General features: G+C 36.5%; 1 protein-coding gene across 1 annotated transcript; it reads right to left on the reverse strand.

Annotated features, from left to right (window-relative positions):
* Positions 1–690: 690 nt before the first annotated feature.
* LOC137718477 (myosin-15) lies at positions 691–14,921 on the reverse strand. Its single transcript, XM_068458035.2, has 38 exons — positions 14,399–14,921; positions 14,142–14,288; positions 13,351–13,496; positions 13,092–13,254; positions 12,714–12,772; positions 12,032–12,188; positions 11,606–11,755; positions 11,366–11,502; positions 10,866–11,012; positions 10,670–10,771; positions 10,188–10,245; positions 9,995–10,096; positions 9,475–9,512; positions 9,257–9,383; positions 9,003–9,176; positions 8,286–8,417; positions 7,790–7,899; positions 7,466–7,526; positions 7,203–7,380; positions 6,871–7,076; positions 6,466–6,585; positions 6,280–6,378; positions 5,593–5,814; positions 5,062–5,201; positions 4,776–4,887; positions 4,578–4,625; positions 4,398–4,487; positions 4,085–4,255; positions 3,705–3,848; positions 3,310–3,486; positions 2,613–2,738; positions 2,218–2,288; positions 2,025–2,124; positions 1,884–1,940; positions 1,739–1,795; positions 1,541–1,621; positions 1,375–1,457; positions 691–1,256 (listed from the first exon to the last, which is right to left on the reverse strand). The coding sequence occupies exons 1-38, from the start codon at positions 14,516–14,518 to the stop codon at positions 1,133–1,135; spliced, it is 4,536 nt and encodes a 1,511-aa protein (XP_068314136.2). The 5' UTR covers positions 14,519–14,921; the 3' UTR covers positions 691–1,132.
* Between the last annotated feature and the right edge of the window lie 440 nt (positions 14,922–15,361).

Raw genomic sequence — 15,361 nt, forward strand, 5'->3', positions numbered from 1 at the left:
ATTTCATTCTGCCGTATTATCAGCGTGATTATGTGGAACTTCCACACTACCGCTTTAGATAGATTATTTTTGTTGGCCTTGTTATATCTTGTATTGGTTGTTCGAAGTTTTGTTTGTTACGGGTGTTATCATGGTCAAGGTTAGGCTTTATGTTCCCCTTATCTGTTGTATTTTTCGTCTTTTTAATAAAGATACCTCATTGTCACTTCCCATGATAGCAATGCTGGAGTGGGATTGATTTTGTGGTTTTAACACAAAAAAAAAAAAAAAAAAAAACCCCTTGGTTTGATTGTTTTAAGTTTGGTTTAGCAGTCAAAGACATGATTACATCGCTTAATGTGTCATCATCTAAACATTAAACATCTCTCACATGCTATGTTTGGATGAGGAATTTACAGGACCCAAGAGATTTATCTTAAGTTATAAGGAAATATACAGTCAAATGTGACATGAACAAAATTAGAGAAATCCTTCGTGAGCACAACGACACAGGCATTTTCTTTATGCAACAAGGATCGATATTGATTTTGGATGACAAAAAATATTCGACATGTCATACATTAATTTTGAGAAATATAGTTCGTTTAATTATTTTTTCATACAAAGAATCGATAGTGGTGATATACTGTTTACCAGTACAAATAACTGTTTGGCATAAAGTTTTTTTTAAAAAAAAAAAAAAAAAAAAGGTACAAGAATTCTGCAATTTCCTTGATCCTCTTTCTGAATGTACAAATAAGAATTACAGAAACATCGTGATACAACATGGACGCGATTTCAAGAGTATAAACATGTCACTCTCGACGCCAATCTTAACCCCTCCCCGACGTCCCCGGCCCCGTCGTCCGAGAGAACGAAAACAAAAGAATTGGAGAGAAATGTAGTTTAATTACAATAAGATGACCAATCCCTAAACCTGCAACTGATTGGAGGGGAACGAATTCATCAAGCTTGATGAAGCCTAAAAACCCGAAAATTTAATTAACGAATTCGAGCAATGTAACAAGTCATCCTCTTAATATTTAGATGATTGCTGCTCATTTTTTGAACTTCTAAGCGTGTAAAAGACATTTCCCTTTACATCCATCTGGCGTAAGCTTACACCGCAACCCTTGTGAGTTTAGCGCACGATTTAAGTTTGGGGCTGGACAAGAAACTGCGCGCAAGTATAACCAGACAAGGATGATGGAAGTTCGATTTCTGAAGGATCGGTTAGAGGAATTGCCATGTCAATATCTTCGGTAGAGAATGGAATGCTGCAATGAGAAAGTTAAGAAAATAGGTTAAGGTTTTCGGTTCTGTTTTTTATCAGACAAGTAGCAATACTTGTTTTGTATGCAATTAGATGAGATAATTAGACGAGAAGCGGATTACCTCAGATCATCATCCAACAAGAACGAATTGGAGGTCAGATTCTGGTTGTCCTTGTTCAAAATCTCCCTCATTTGAGCAACCACCTGCAAGCAATAACGTTCAGATAACAATGGGACTCCAATCACAAAGTTTACGGAACAACAAAGAACTAAACATGCAAACATGCCTCGTTGGACACACTCTGAGTGCCGTATTTATCATCCCAGTACATGGTACTTATTCGGTAGATTTGTCTGACAGTCAATGCCTGTACATTGTTCACAATGCCAAATGGATTAATTTTGGAGGTAAAAACACTTTTCGTGAGGCCAGTAATGGGTAAAAGAGAAGATTGAGACAAACTAATTATGCAAGAGCATCATACCGGACAAAGATCCTGCCTAATTTCATCCAGAGACTTTTTCCTCTTCTGATGTATTACCTATACCAAATAGCACAAACAGAAAAGGTTCCTAACTTCTCATAGATTGTACAATTTAAAATTCAAAGAAAATAGCTTTAGCTTTTACCAGAAAACCAACAGCTTGTCTGATATAATTTAGCTCGTGCCAAGAGGTTCCGGCATACTGCATTGCATAAAGAGTCAGACCAACAAATGCATAAAGTCATTTAAACGCAGAATGCTTGCAACATGGTAGTTATATACTTGCCTCCTCCCCAGTGTTGCCAATCCATTTCTCCAGTTCAGCAAGACCTGATTTCACATATTCACCGTTTGAAAATGTGCAACATTCGCGTCGCAGCAGTAGACTGCCCAGGGAAAGAAAAGCTAGAGTTAATACATAAACCATTACAAATGCCATTTATTAGCAATGAAAAGCTGGAATAGCAATAAACTCTTGCCTGTTGAAAAGTGACATATTGATGAAAGAGAAGACCTGTGTGATTAGCTTGCGAATAAAAAATGAAGGTACCTGAGTAAAGTTAAGTGTTTAGGTCAGAAAAGAACAAGCAAAAGTCAACAAAGGAAATAACAGAGTACAACTGCAACTTCTTATACGCGCTCAAGCGTAATTAATTCTGGGTTTTCACCCATCACGGGGAACTACAAAATAAATATTAAGCTTCAATTTAGCAAACAATTACATGATCTAGATAAAAAGCTTTGAAATCAACTAATGGAAATTGGTGATTCAGGTGACCATGGCCAACAGTTTTTGCAATACATGATAACATCAAAACAGAAAAGAAAAGCAATGTAGATTTAAAGAAACAAATCAGAAAAAATTCCCACGTACATGATTCCCACGTAATCGACTCATTAGGCTATCCAAGAATTTGATTATGTTGTCCCACTGACTTCCAGGTAATTGCTGAGGAGCATTACCAGGTGATCTAGATGACTTTCGCGCAGCTTTGGGTGCCTTAAAATTTGCCATGAATATTCATAACATGTTATTAGTATGTAGATCGATCAAACACAGACAAAACAAAATCTATTGGCCAAAAGATAGCATTCAGAAATTAAAATCAAACATTAGGCTTCAGAAGGCCAGCTAAAAGAAAATGGAAGTGAGAATCTTCCGGGTTTTTTGTGTAAATCTTCTATGTGAATGAGCTGAGCAACAATCTATCTCTTTTCTCCCTTCTATACTTGGGAAGGCTAAAGTACTACCTGACGTATGGGTTCCTGTTCAGATAATTGCTCATGGCAGGTCAATACTTGTGATTGATTCAAAGCAAGCGTTAAATAATTTCTGGCCCCAAGCATTGGTGTACCATGACTAAAAACGAAGGAAAATGCACATTCATTCATTTCTTCTTTGTCTCATTGCTTTAAATTAACTAAACTACAGCCAGTAACCACTAAATGCACACAAACATGAACAAACATTTTGGACCAACTACCATTTTCCCAAAAGTGAACAATAGTAAAACTTTGCACCCATACTTTGAATTAGAATCTTTGAGCAGATCAGAATAAATCAGATTCACCTGAATGCATGAGCCCAAGAGTGGAGCTAATTCCTTCTTCAAACTGTCACGCATCAAGCCAAAGATCTTTTCTACGCAAGCAGTTAGCTGTTGTTTGAACAATATAGCTGGATATCTTGCTTCAAGATGTGACATACCATCTTCATAACCAATATATTTGAAAGGAGATGTCAGTCCCTGAAAATGAAAGTGGGGGGAGGACATTTAATAAACTACAATGAAATATTGAAAGCAAAGCAAACAACATAATAAACTCATATTGATTTTGTAATTGCAACTAAGTAAAGTTCAAAGGAAATCTAAAGAGATTGTTTTTTGGTCGAACATTTGATAAACAGATTATGTATACAAAGAATATGTATTCAACAAGCCCATCATTTGTTTCTATAACCTACTTGTGCAATCCTGAGAGCTAAAGCAGAAGACCCAGAACGCTGAGTTGCTGGGAAACTATTTGGTCGTAAATTCCTCTGCAAAAGGCATAGAAGCGCTGAGGCATTGGACAGCCAATAGGGCAAGGTTATGTTCTCATCCCCCACCTGAAACGGCCGTACAGAAATTTTCAAATATTCTACAACATTAGCAAGTAGTTTACTCAAATTCTAAAAAACCTTAAAAGATATGTAAATCCACAGTCGACCGAGAATAGCTTTTACATAATATCTGTATCTCTCCACATAATTTATTTCAGGTACAGTTAAAAACATCAGTTTGAGCCTCAAGTAGAAACAAAATCATAAAGCCAAAACAAATTTGACTGAAGCAAGTAAATTACCTTCAGAACCTCATTTATTCCCTCAATTATATGGTCAAAAATAACTGTACGCTCAGACTCAAAGGCATGCCACTGAAGAAGGCATTGGTATATGATACAAGCCGCCAATGGTTTGCTGTCTTTAAACCCCAAATCTTCTTTAACACATCTTGATAGGAATTCATAGTTCTCCTGTACATGTCAAAGCGACATGCTTAAACTTACAAGCAAAACTACCCAAATATAAAAATAACAGCAGTGAAAGTCCATAAAAAGATTACAGTGGATACCAAAATATAAAGCTAAGGTTCAAATAAACAATAAGGGACAAAACCTGGTGCCTCTCAACTGCTAACTTCGATCGGCGTGATTCTGACAAGACATGTGAAAAGGGTGCAATCATTTTTGTAGGTGTGGGTGACTCCTGCATTAGATGGTATGACACATGAAGAAGATATTATGCTGTGATGGTTAGATGAAAAAATAAATCAGAGGGAGAGAGATCATGTCTTACGAATGCAGGCTTCTGGTCAGTGATGGGAATAACCGCACCAGGGTTTTTCTGTATAAATAAAAACTAACACTTGAGACCAGACCCACAAATCTATGGTATAAGATTTTATGAAGCAAATCAGACTGCATATAAAGAGGTTTTCAACCTACTTTTTAGATCAAACTGTTTAATCATATGTTGCATGTATATAATCATTACCTCTGGAACTAACTTTTCAACACCACGCCGAGTGCTCTTTGCGGGCACACTAAGGGCCTTTTGTCGCATGATAAGATTCTCCTCCTCTAATCCAGAGAGTTTCTCCTCAAGGCTGTAATTTAGATACAATATTGCAAGCATCAATGAAATGTAGTATAAATTGTATAATCGATACATAAGACAACATATTTGGAGTGAAAATTTTTTTTCTAAAACTGATGTACAAAAGAACTTAACAAAGCTGAAATAAACACTTGAAAGATAGTTATGAATTTCGGAAAAGCACCTCTTTACATTCTGCTGGAGCTGGTTGCACTTCTGTTCAAATTCATGCAACTTCTGAATGGTGTCTGTACTGTCCTTTTGAGCCTTGAGAAGTTCAGTTTCAAGAGCTGAGTTCTTCTTGTCCAAAGCATCCAAAGAAATCTGCAAACAAAAAACATAAGAAAGTTTTCAAAGGACACAGCAAATGTCCTAACCATCCCCCAAACGTTGGGAGGGATAGGGTAAAGAAAAAGGAAAACACACTAAAAAGGAAAGACATGCCAAGAAAAAGAGACAATAGACTTCAGTAAATGTCAAATACCTATGTCGGTCAAGAAAAGAAAAGTTTAAATTGATTTTAAAAAAAAATAGCAAAAGAACGAGTTCGTAACTTTGTATTTATCAAATCTACAAGAATCCAACTAATTACATCGGTGTCTCCAGATTTACTGCCTGAGACAGATATAATCTCTGAGTCGATAAGATGTAGCGTACAAAATCCCAAAGTAAAACTGACATAAGAACATAATTTAACAAACATCAGAAAACTCACCTTTAAAAATGCATTTTCCCTTCTCAATTCAGCCATTCCAATGATTTCTCTTTCCAAAGATGATTTTTCTTTCACTGATAACTCCAATTGATTTTGAAGCACTGCATTCTTGTTGCACTCATTAATTGTAGCCAGCTTTGACGCATCTAACTCAAGACTCAAGGATTCCAACACTTTTTGAAGTTTTGAAATTTCTACTGACTTAGCTTCCTCATTAGATACCTGCATTCAATTCAGCTTGCAGTAAGAAAAGAAACGTCTGCACACCCATACAACAGTTTGTCAAGTTACTGAACCAAAAGAAATAAGTTTAAGTCTTGCAACTAATAATTTACAGAAAAGCACATAACACCTTTATAACGATTTTCTGAGGAAATGCAACGAGCAAATAAAGCAAATTACAACTATAAAATGATATGTTGGAACCAATAATTTGCAAACTCACAATATATATGGTTCTTTATCAAGATAAATTGCCAAGTGATCAAGCTATTTTATGGAGGTAAGGCCAAAAGCTTCATTTAGTCCATGAGCCATAACATTGCCAAAAAGCTACAAACTCTACTGACATACATTTGGCACAAGCAGAGTAATAACAGGAGTGCCCCCAAAACAGGTTACCTAATACTTTAATAGACATGAATCCACAAACCACCCAACACAAAATTAACACAGCTAAAAAAATACCCGTAATCTTTTCTCAAGTTGTAACCGCCATGTGAGGTCCTCTAACTTCTTCTCAAGTTTACCCTTAGCTAAACGCAAGGCACCGGTTTCATTTGCCTCCTGCAAATAGTAAATAAATAAATAAACATATAAAGGAAATTCTCATGCATATTGTTTTGTCAGGAGCAGCAATATAATTTCACTCACTTGTTTAAGCCTTTGGAGCTCTCTCCTTGCTAACTTTTTCCTCCAAAGACATTGTATTGCTACAACAGAAGCTTGGTGATGTTGGAATGCCGAGCGAACCTTGCACATCCTCCACTGAGCCTACAAGTATATATTTTTTGTCAAAACAGAAACAAAGTGGTAAGTGACAGCGCCATATCGAGCAGACAACCAGCCAGATATTATTACAAAGAAGAAATACATTTATGCATGAACAGAACCCAACTTCACAATGAAGAACATATTGCTAATCCTAACAACATTCCACCCGCATATAAAAATATTCCAAAAAGCCTAAATTTCTAAACAACAGATTCAGAACACATCACTCTACATGTTTGCACAATGCAAATTATTACACAGGAAAAGTCTATGAATTAAGTTTACCTGGATCAAGGTGGCAGCTTTATGTTTCTTTCCATGCAAAAATCTTCGGCGAATTGAAAAACCACGAATATTGGACTGTATGACAGTAGCAGCTGAATATAATTCCATATAAGCACGCTTTAATAGCCACCTTCGGACATGTTTCTGTATAAAAATAGCAGCCGCTGCCTCCCGTTTTAAAGTATACAACGCTCGAGCAAGGCATCCTTCAACCATAATAAACATCAAACATCAACCAAAAAAAAAAAAAAAAAGCAAATATCACGGATCTGAAGAAAGTGTCGATAATAAGAATTCACATTTCCCATGGAAGTCTGGCAGAAAAATCTGACCTCTGCAAAAAGCTTGGAGTGCAAATGCAGCAGCTCGTTTGGAAACAAAATCTTTGCGAGCAACAAACGTTCGCAATTGACGTTGAATGCGCTTTACAGCATTGTCCAAAACCTCTGCCCGTCGGGAGTCCAGAACACCAATTTGACCAGCCCTAAGAAATACTTTGGTCCTACCCAACTTCAAGGAAAGAACAACCTTGTCAAATTCTCTGTCAGCAGTAATATAATGTGAATACCATCCTACTGGATCATTGGATTCGTACCTGAAAATTCTCTAGCTTTAACTTTTTCAAAATTTTCTCAGTTGTAGATTTTTCATCATAGCTACATAAGCATAGCAAATCAAAGAAGTCATAAGATATTAGAACAAAGGGAAATGGAGAATAAGGAAAGGCTTCAAAGACTTAAAAGAACAATATTAAAAGCACAAAACAAAATTAGAGAATTAGAACCGTAGTAACACTAGTTTGCAGCACAATAAAACGTAAAGTAAAATCTAAAAACATCAAATGTGATAAATATAACCAGACCATCTTTGAAATTTATTAGGCAGAGTCTTCAAGATTAAGGACTATGAATGAACCCACCTTCCATCCATGAATTCAGGAGCTAATAATCCAAATCGATCTACAAACTCTGAGTAAGTTCTACGTGTGGGATAACCTGCCAGACTAATCCGAACAGCCTCTAGAACACCCTATGTGGAATAAGAGAATCATTAGTGCAAAGAACGTGACATCAATAAGAAACACTACGCAATGTGGGTTCAGGCATGTGTTATGTTGCTCCAATATTGATAATACAAATAACTCTTCAAAAACTAAGAATACAGATATGACAAAGATATGAAAGATAGCAAAAATCCACATATATGAATTGTTTCTTTCTTTTATTATTTAATTTTTTTTTTCGTAGATTCACTTTAAACTAGAAAATCATTCTAATACTCTCTTTAAATGAAAATTCAAATTTTATTTTTAATTTACCCTTAAACCTGAAAAAAAATAGTAGTCAATCCCTGTTTTTTCTGTGTATGACACCAGATCCAACATAAAGAAACATAAAAATTTTGAACGCACTGACCCCGCAGCGTAATTGATGTAAGATGCTCAAATTCTCAAACTTTTGCGGTCGATTCAATGAGTTCGGCTTAACACAGCGTATGTAATGAGGCTCGGTTGAATTGAGGGTTTCCATCAGTGCTTGAAGTTGTTGCTACAATAACCAAAACAGGAAGGGGGAGTTATCAGCTTAAGGACCATCAAACAAGTAATTAAATACAAGGCTTTCAGGAAGGGAGGTATATCACACAAATAGGCTAATGTTCAAAAGGCAGTAATAATTCCCAATACAGGTCAAAGTAAATGATCAGTTGAATACAAGCAGAAATGATAACCACATCATGAAGCATTATCCGAATGATATCCAACAAGTAGGATTTTATTGGACGCATGAGTCGGAGAAAAAAGAAAGGTACAGATTCAACCTAAAGCTATTGACACAAATTCTAAGACCGAATCAGAAAACAATGACATCCTCAAATTGACATTCATTTGTGAGAAAAGAAGTTTTTAAGCCCAAAATCCTGCAAGACAGCAAACAACATACATTTTTTCTTCTTCATTGAACCGTAAAGTTTTGAATTGATTAATGATCTAATGTGAGTTTCTTGAACAGAAAAATCTCCAGCTGGAGCCTTCTCCTATTAAATATCTTTTCATGTATCAGCTTCTGTAGTCTTTTAAGCAGTTGCAACCAATCAACATCACATCACATATAAGGTACAGAGATGGAATGTACCTTAAATCTAGTGGCCACAGAAGAAAATTTGTACGATGATCTTGAAGATTCCTCAGGTAGTGGACCGAAAAGACCAGCAACAAAAGGGCATTTGGAAGAAAACAACAGATTGCAATGTTCTACGACAACATAATCACGATTCTTATCCAAAAAGGTATCTGTGTGATAAGTAACCTGAACAAATAGTGAATACTCTATTATAAATGATTCAATATCAAGATGCTGCACACAAATATGTATTGACATATAAATACCTTTCCAGCATAATGGGACATGGTAAAATCTGTTTCCGAAAACTTTGCCCTTTCCAACCTTGGGTGGGGCCTTAAAAGCTGAAACAACCTGGTTGAAAAACTTTGGTGTGTTGATTTTGGGAACATGCTGAAAAAATAAGAAAATCAGGATAAGGATAAAATTCCAGAGAATACTATATCGAGTAACACGCACCAAATTATAGTGAACTTAATTGTACCAAGCTTCATCCAAGAGAGCAATTATCCCAACAGGTTTCTGCAAATCAATGATTGAGAACATAAGATCCAAGCCTTACAGACTCTCAAGGCATATGAAAACAAAAAACTATAGAAAATAAGATTAGGCAAAACATTAATAAAAATGAAGAAATACAGTTATTGTCAACTTCTGTCATGCAATAGGGCTACCAAAACTCAGACTACAATTGCCCGTCATGCATTTTTGCCAAAGTAGGGTGGTAGCTTCAGTGATATATAATTAGTTGTGTCCACTCCTTGCATACATGCTATCACAAATTACAGTCCATATGGACAACTTCGCGAACAAGGTCATTCCTTACCACGTAAATATGACTATAAATTAGGTCAACTCCTTGCATACATGCTACTATGAAATCAATCCAGGATACCAATTATCCTTTTAAAATCATATAATAAAAGGGAGGGGAGAAGAAGATGGCTTTGCAGCTTTTCATAAATATTTGTCAACAAAAATAAGGGAGACAGAATGGGCAAAACCTTCTCAATCAAATCCAGAACATCTTGGTTGTCAATGAATTCAATGTAGCTCCAATCAATTTCCTCTTTGCTATACTCCTCCTGCTCCATCTTGAACACATGCTGGAGCAAGTGGGAACAAAGTTAGAATACAATAATTATTAATAACATAAAATGATGTAGTATATTAATCTCATAAAACATTAATGCACACCTCATTAAAGTGTTGCTGTAGCTTCTCATTTGCAAAGTTAATGCAAAATTGCTCAAAACTGTGGAAAAGAAAAACTTAACTTAACCAAAGGAATAATGTACAATTGCAAGGATACTCTTATAATAATAGACTAGAGTTTGACTTTTGACAAGGCAGAAATAAAACAATAATAATAACCATGATATAGGATGAAAGAGTAAAACTTGAGTAGAGAGAAACTATGACTATCACCAACTAACAGATCAGCTGGGATGTCAAAAGTCCAATCACCTTATGAATTACAGTGACAAACAAGATGCAGAAACACACATGATACTAACTAATTTACAATAGACTTATACACCCTCTGGACAAGTCAAGAAAATTCAGAGTGACATGACCACTGACCATACAAAATTTCAATGGCACTTAGATAGTATTCCAAACCCAAATTTAAGACTCATAATATTTAAAATTGAAATAGATATGGGTAAAGATCTCACCTATTGTCCTTAAAGCATTCAAAACCATAAATGTCCAACACTCCTATTTGCATTTGGGAAGTCGAGTCTTGGCCAACAGATGTATTAATCTTATCAACAAGCCTGTGACAACGTCCGAACCCAAATAAGGTAAAGAAGAATCTTGCCAGACGAGTTAAGAAAATGATTCCTCTGGGGAATGTTGATGAAACCATACCAGTCAAACAACCGAGAATAAACAGTCTTTGCCAATGCATCTCTACTAGAAATAGCGCCACTACAGTCGAGAGCTTTAACAATAGTTCCTTCACGAGTTTGGATTGTACGAGTAGACAGTGTTGCTAATAAGAGGTCCACATCACACCTGATTTATTAAGCAACTCTAAATTAAATTATCGAATGCAAATTGTACATATGATATAGTTTGGGCAGGAACTTTCTTTAGCATGCTCCTATCACAAAATGCAATAGAGTGATTAAGTTACAGGCGACATTCTAGAGATGTATCTCCTGACTCATAATATGCACGGATTGCATTATAAAGTCCATGAAGATACTCCCTCAGTAAATTACAAAAAATAAAATAAAAAAAAATCTCTGAATTGAATGTTCACTCACAAAATATTAAAGAAACTGACAGGATATTAAACCTTTCAGTTTGTTCAAAGCTAGTAAGGGAAAGTAAAAGTTAAAGTTCAAGCTATATAAATCACCTACATGAAAAGATTAGCAGCCATATGCATATGAAAGTTCGATTTCTGATCCTTTAGAACTGAAGAGTCGTGCTCTTTCCCAGGAGAAAATTCAATGTTCCCCAAATGCAGAATTGCAGCCAAGGTGCGGAATATTGCTTCCTAAAAAGGTAGAATAATGAACCTCAGAAACACCCAAGAGCGGAAGTGAAGGGAAAAAAAGTAGTCATCTTAAAGCACCATCAACTTGGATTCAGTTTTAAACCTGATCTTCACGGCTGATACCAACAATATCCATTGCTGTTCTTGTCTTCGTATACTCTTCTGCACTGCTCACTCCATCAAGTTCATAAGTCTTGCTTTGATTCAGATAATGGAAGTGGCTTGGGTGGTCTAACTTGTACTTCTCTGCATCCTAGACATATGGAGAATCCAGAGAACAATATCCATGAGCTTCAATAGAGTACAAGACTGATGGTCATATGTGAACCATGATGATACATAGAAATGGGAGTAAAAAAACACATGTACACGCATACACAACTTGAAACATCCTGGGATGCATAAGGAAAACTTGACGCATGTATACACATAAACACTCAATGATAAACAGCTAATTGACTATAGATGCTCAGATATTTACAATGGTAACTGTGTGATAAATCCATCCAATCACAGACACAAAGAGTACCTTTCCAGATGCACACAATTGGTAAAAACAGTGGTAATTCCTTTCAGGATCTGTAATCTGAACAACACGAGATCTTTCCAGTAGATAAGTTCTAATTGCAGCTCCAGATATTCTACCACTTGCATCAAACTGGATCTCAACAAACTTGCCGAAACGACTGCCTCAGAGAAGAATGACAATGGAAGGAAAATCATTTTCACTTCAAAAACTAAAATGAAAATAGGCTTGACATAAAACCAAATTGCCAGAAAAACTAAAATCATTATTAGTAGTTAATGATATAATACTAAACTGATTAGCAATTACAATGATAAATACCCCAATTATTGTTGGATACAATAAACAACAAGTTCATTAATGAATACTGTTATCTATTAAAAAGGGCAGAAACAGTTCAGTAATTATATTCTATATCCTCTCCTACATCCTCCAATTATAATTACCCTCAAGGTATTTACTTTATACTAAGTAAAAGCCAAGACCTAGTTCTTTTCATTAATCCATACTCTTCCTCCATTGCCCTCACTCTCTAACCTCGATTTTCAACTAACCAGCATAACTTTTACCCCATTCTTTTATCATCAAGAAAGCATACATGTGCCTCAATGGAAAGTGTGAGAATTTCAAATGTTTACATACCAAATTAGTGATATTTCAGGAGAAGAATAAACATATAGCACACCTTGAATTGTCATTTCTAACAGTCCTGGCATTACCAAATGCCTCCAAAAGGGGATTCGACTGAACCATGCACCAAAAAGAATCAGTGACACATTAAAGGAAACAAGATAATAAAATTTAAAAACAAAATCTAACAAAAATATAGAAAACTAAATTGACCAATTTTCTCAGTAAAAATGAAGAAGATCAATTCTTTTTCTCAAGCGTTGGACCATGACGAAGACCAAACTGGTCAAAAAAAAAAATTATTTAACTCAACCATAACTTCTCCACTGCCAAAATTTAGTGGCAAAAATGAAAAACCCTTATCTATAACAGTGTGAATTTATGTCTACTCTTATTCAGAGTTGGTATTTGTTTGAATGGAGGTTGATCTTACTTCAAGAACTTGTTGTTCAACAGTTCTCTCATCACCAGCACCAGCAGCTCGGCCTCCTACATAAGTAAGATACTGCATAATTAGTTTCGTCGTTTCAGTCTTCCCAGCTCCACTTTCACCACTGACCAGTATTGATTGGCTTTGTCCATCATTCACCATTGCTCTGGATTACAAAATCCAGAAAAGCTAACTTGAGTCATTCAATGGAATAGCAATGTACAACAAAGGTCAAGACTCGATTATCATAAAATTGGCATACCTATAAGATGCATCAGCCACTGCGAAAACATGGGGGCTTAGCTCACCAAATGGGGCTCCCTTATACTGCTCCATCATGTGGACATTGTATAGATGGGGAAGCTTTGTGAATGGGTTAACCGCAATCAAAATGCTCCCAGTATATGTCTACCAACAACAAAAGAAAACAATCACTTCAATTCCGAAAGTAAGTCACGTAAACCAATTTTAATAATATGAAAATATAAAAGGAAAAGTTCTTAGTATACCACATTTTCTACGCTGGTTTATGAAATTATCCATTTATCATTATCTCGTCTGGAAATGAAGGCATCAAACATGACAAGTGAAATACCAATTCCATTATAACACTCAATATGATCTCTTTCGTATGCATTTAACAGCAGTCAATTTAAGCCTTCCCAACTCTCCGGTTGAAATCAAGGATATTTTGGGGTTATACTTAACATTTCTAGAATAAGTCAATTCACGTCAACTCATCTGCTAGTAAGCCTCGTCCAGGGCTAACGGAAAACCAGTAGCAACATTTCTAGAATAAGTCAATTCAGGTCAACTCATCTGCTAGTAAGCCTCGTCCAGGGCTAACGGAAAACCAGTAGCACGCCAAGTGTAAGCCATCAATGAGACAATCAATAGCCAATTTGAAAATTTTCGCAAGCATTTAAGCCGATCCACGGATTAACAAATCATCATCAATCCTAGATGACATAGCATAATGTGGCACATAAAAGCCCTTTCACAAACTAGCCGTATCACTCCAATTATACAAATTGCACACAAAAGTCGACTCACATATATATCATTGAGAGCGTATCTCCTCTGAAGATTATACAGCACACCCGGCTCGTTCAAATACGTCAGCTTCGTCATGTCGTCCACTCCGCCATGCTCGTCCTCATCCGCATCCCTCAGAAACAGCTTCTCCGGCAAAGCCAAAACCTACACTCCCAAAACCCCCACAATCAACACAAAAATACCCAAATTTCAAACACTCAAACACACTAATCAGTAATTACACACAAAAACCGAGGGCAAACGTTTCACTTCACCTTCTTTCCCGAAGCGGTGACGACCTGGAGCTGCTTCCCCTTCCAGTCGGCGACTTCAGCCGGAACCCAGGCCAAATCCCGGTCCTCGACCCAGACCTTGGAGCCCCGGCGGAGGCTCATCTCGGAGGACCCACGGCGGAAGATTTCAGCTGCCTTCAGAGAACCAGAAACCCTAGAATTCGGTTGGAGAAGACGACAAGCGGCGGAAGAGCGGAAATCGTGAGAGGTTTAGAAAGAACCCGATAAGGACAAAGTAGAGAGAGAAAGTGAGGAGAGAGAGAGAGTTTTGGGTGAAAATTTTGGGTTCCCGCCCTAACAGGTGTAGAGTAGGAGTTCGAAATGGCGGAGACCGAGGGTTTGAATTGCGTATTCGACACGTCACCCTCCAACGACTGTGGACGCAGCAGGTAGAGAGACAGAGACCGGGGGAGAGAGAGAGAGAGAGAATTTGGATAATTTAATGGCGGTTTTTACAGAGAGAGAGACGTTGCGAAATTTCCGGTTTTTAATTTTTGCATATTGCGAATCTTTCAATTTCGTTTTCGAGATAAATCGTTTTTTTAACGTACAGATTCTCTCTTGTCTGCTGTTTTCATTTGTTTTAGTGAAACAAGCAACGAGGGGTAGAGTATCGAACCCGAAACGTTACGTTAATTTTATTCATCAATTTAATTCTTTGTTGGTTGTCTTGACTTGCCAGTTGCTAGGACGTCATATTTTTTAAAACAAATTTAAACTACAATTATTCCATTACATTTTTGTGTCCATTCACGCTAAAACTAAGAAGATTGGACTAAGAGGAAGATTAAACTACTGTTTGTGATACGTTCATCAATATTACTAATAGTGCTTCTGTCTTGCTCATAAATTTGAAGTCTCAAGTTTAGCTCACTTGAATGTTGAGGAGAGGTTTTGAATTGATATGCGTCTCAAATCTTATTTTCGTAATGCATTAATATTTAG

The sequence above is a fragment of the Pyrus communis genome, chromosome 8, assembly GCF_041283825.1.
Source record: "Pyrus communis isolate YQ-2024b chromosome 8, ASM4128382v1, whole genome shotgun sequence".
In the NCBI taxonomy this organism is placed as follows: Eukaryota; Viridiplantae; Streptophyta; class Magnoliopsida; order Rosales; family Rosaceae; genus Pyrus; species Pyrus communis.

Bases quoted from the DNA above. Each gene is read 5' to 3' on its own strand.
- LOC137718477 (XM_068458035.2), bottom strand. From the start codon at position 14,518: ATGAGCCTCCGCCGGGGCTCCAAGGTCTGGGTCGAGGACCGGGATTTG. The intron at 13,497-14,141 runs GTGAGTCGACTT...TGTTGTTGGTAG, and splicing joins ACGCTCTCAATGATATATAT to ACATATACTGGGAGCATTTT. The intron at 10,097-10,187 runs GTGTGCATTAAT...CACTTGCTCCAG, and splicing joins TACAGCAACACTTTAATGAG to CATGTGTTCAAGATGGAGCA.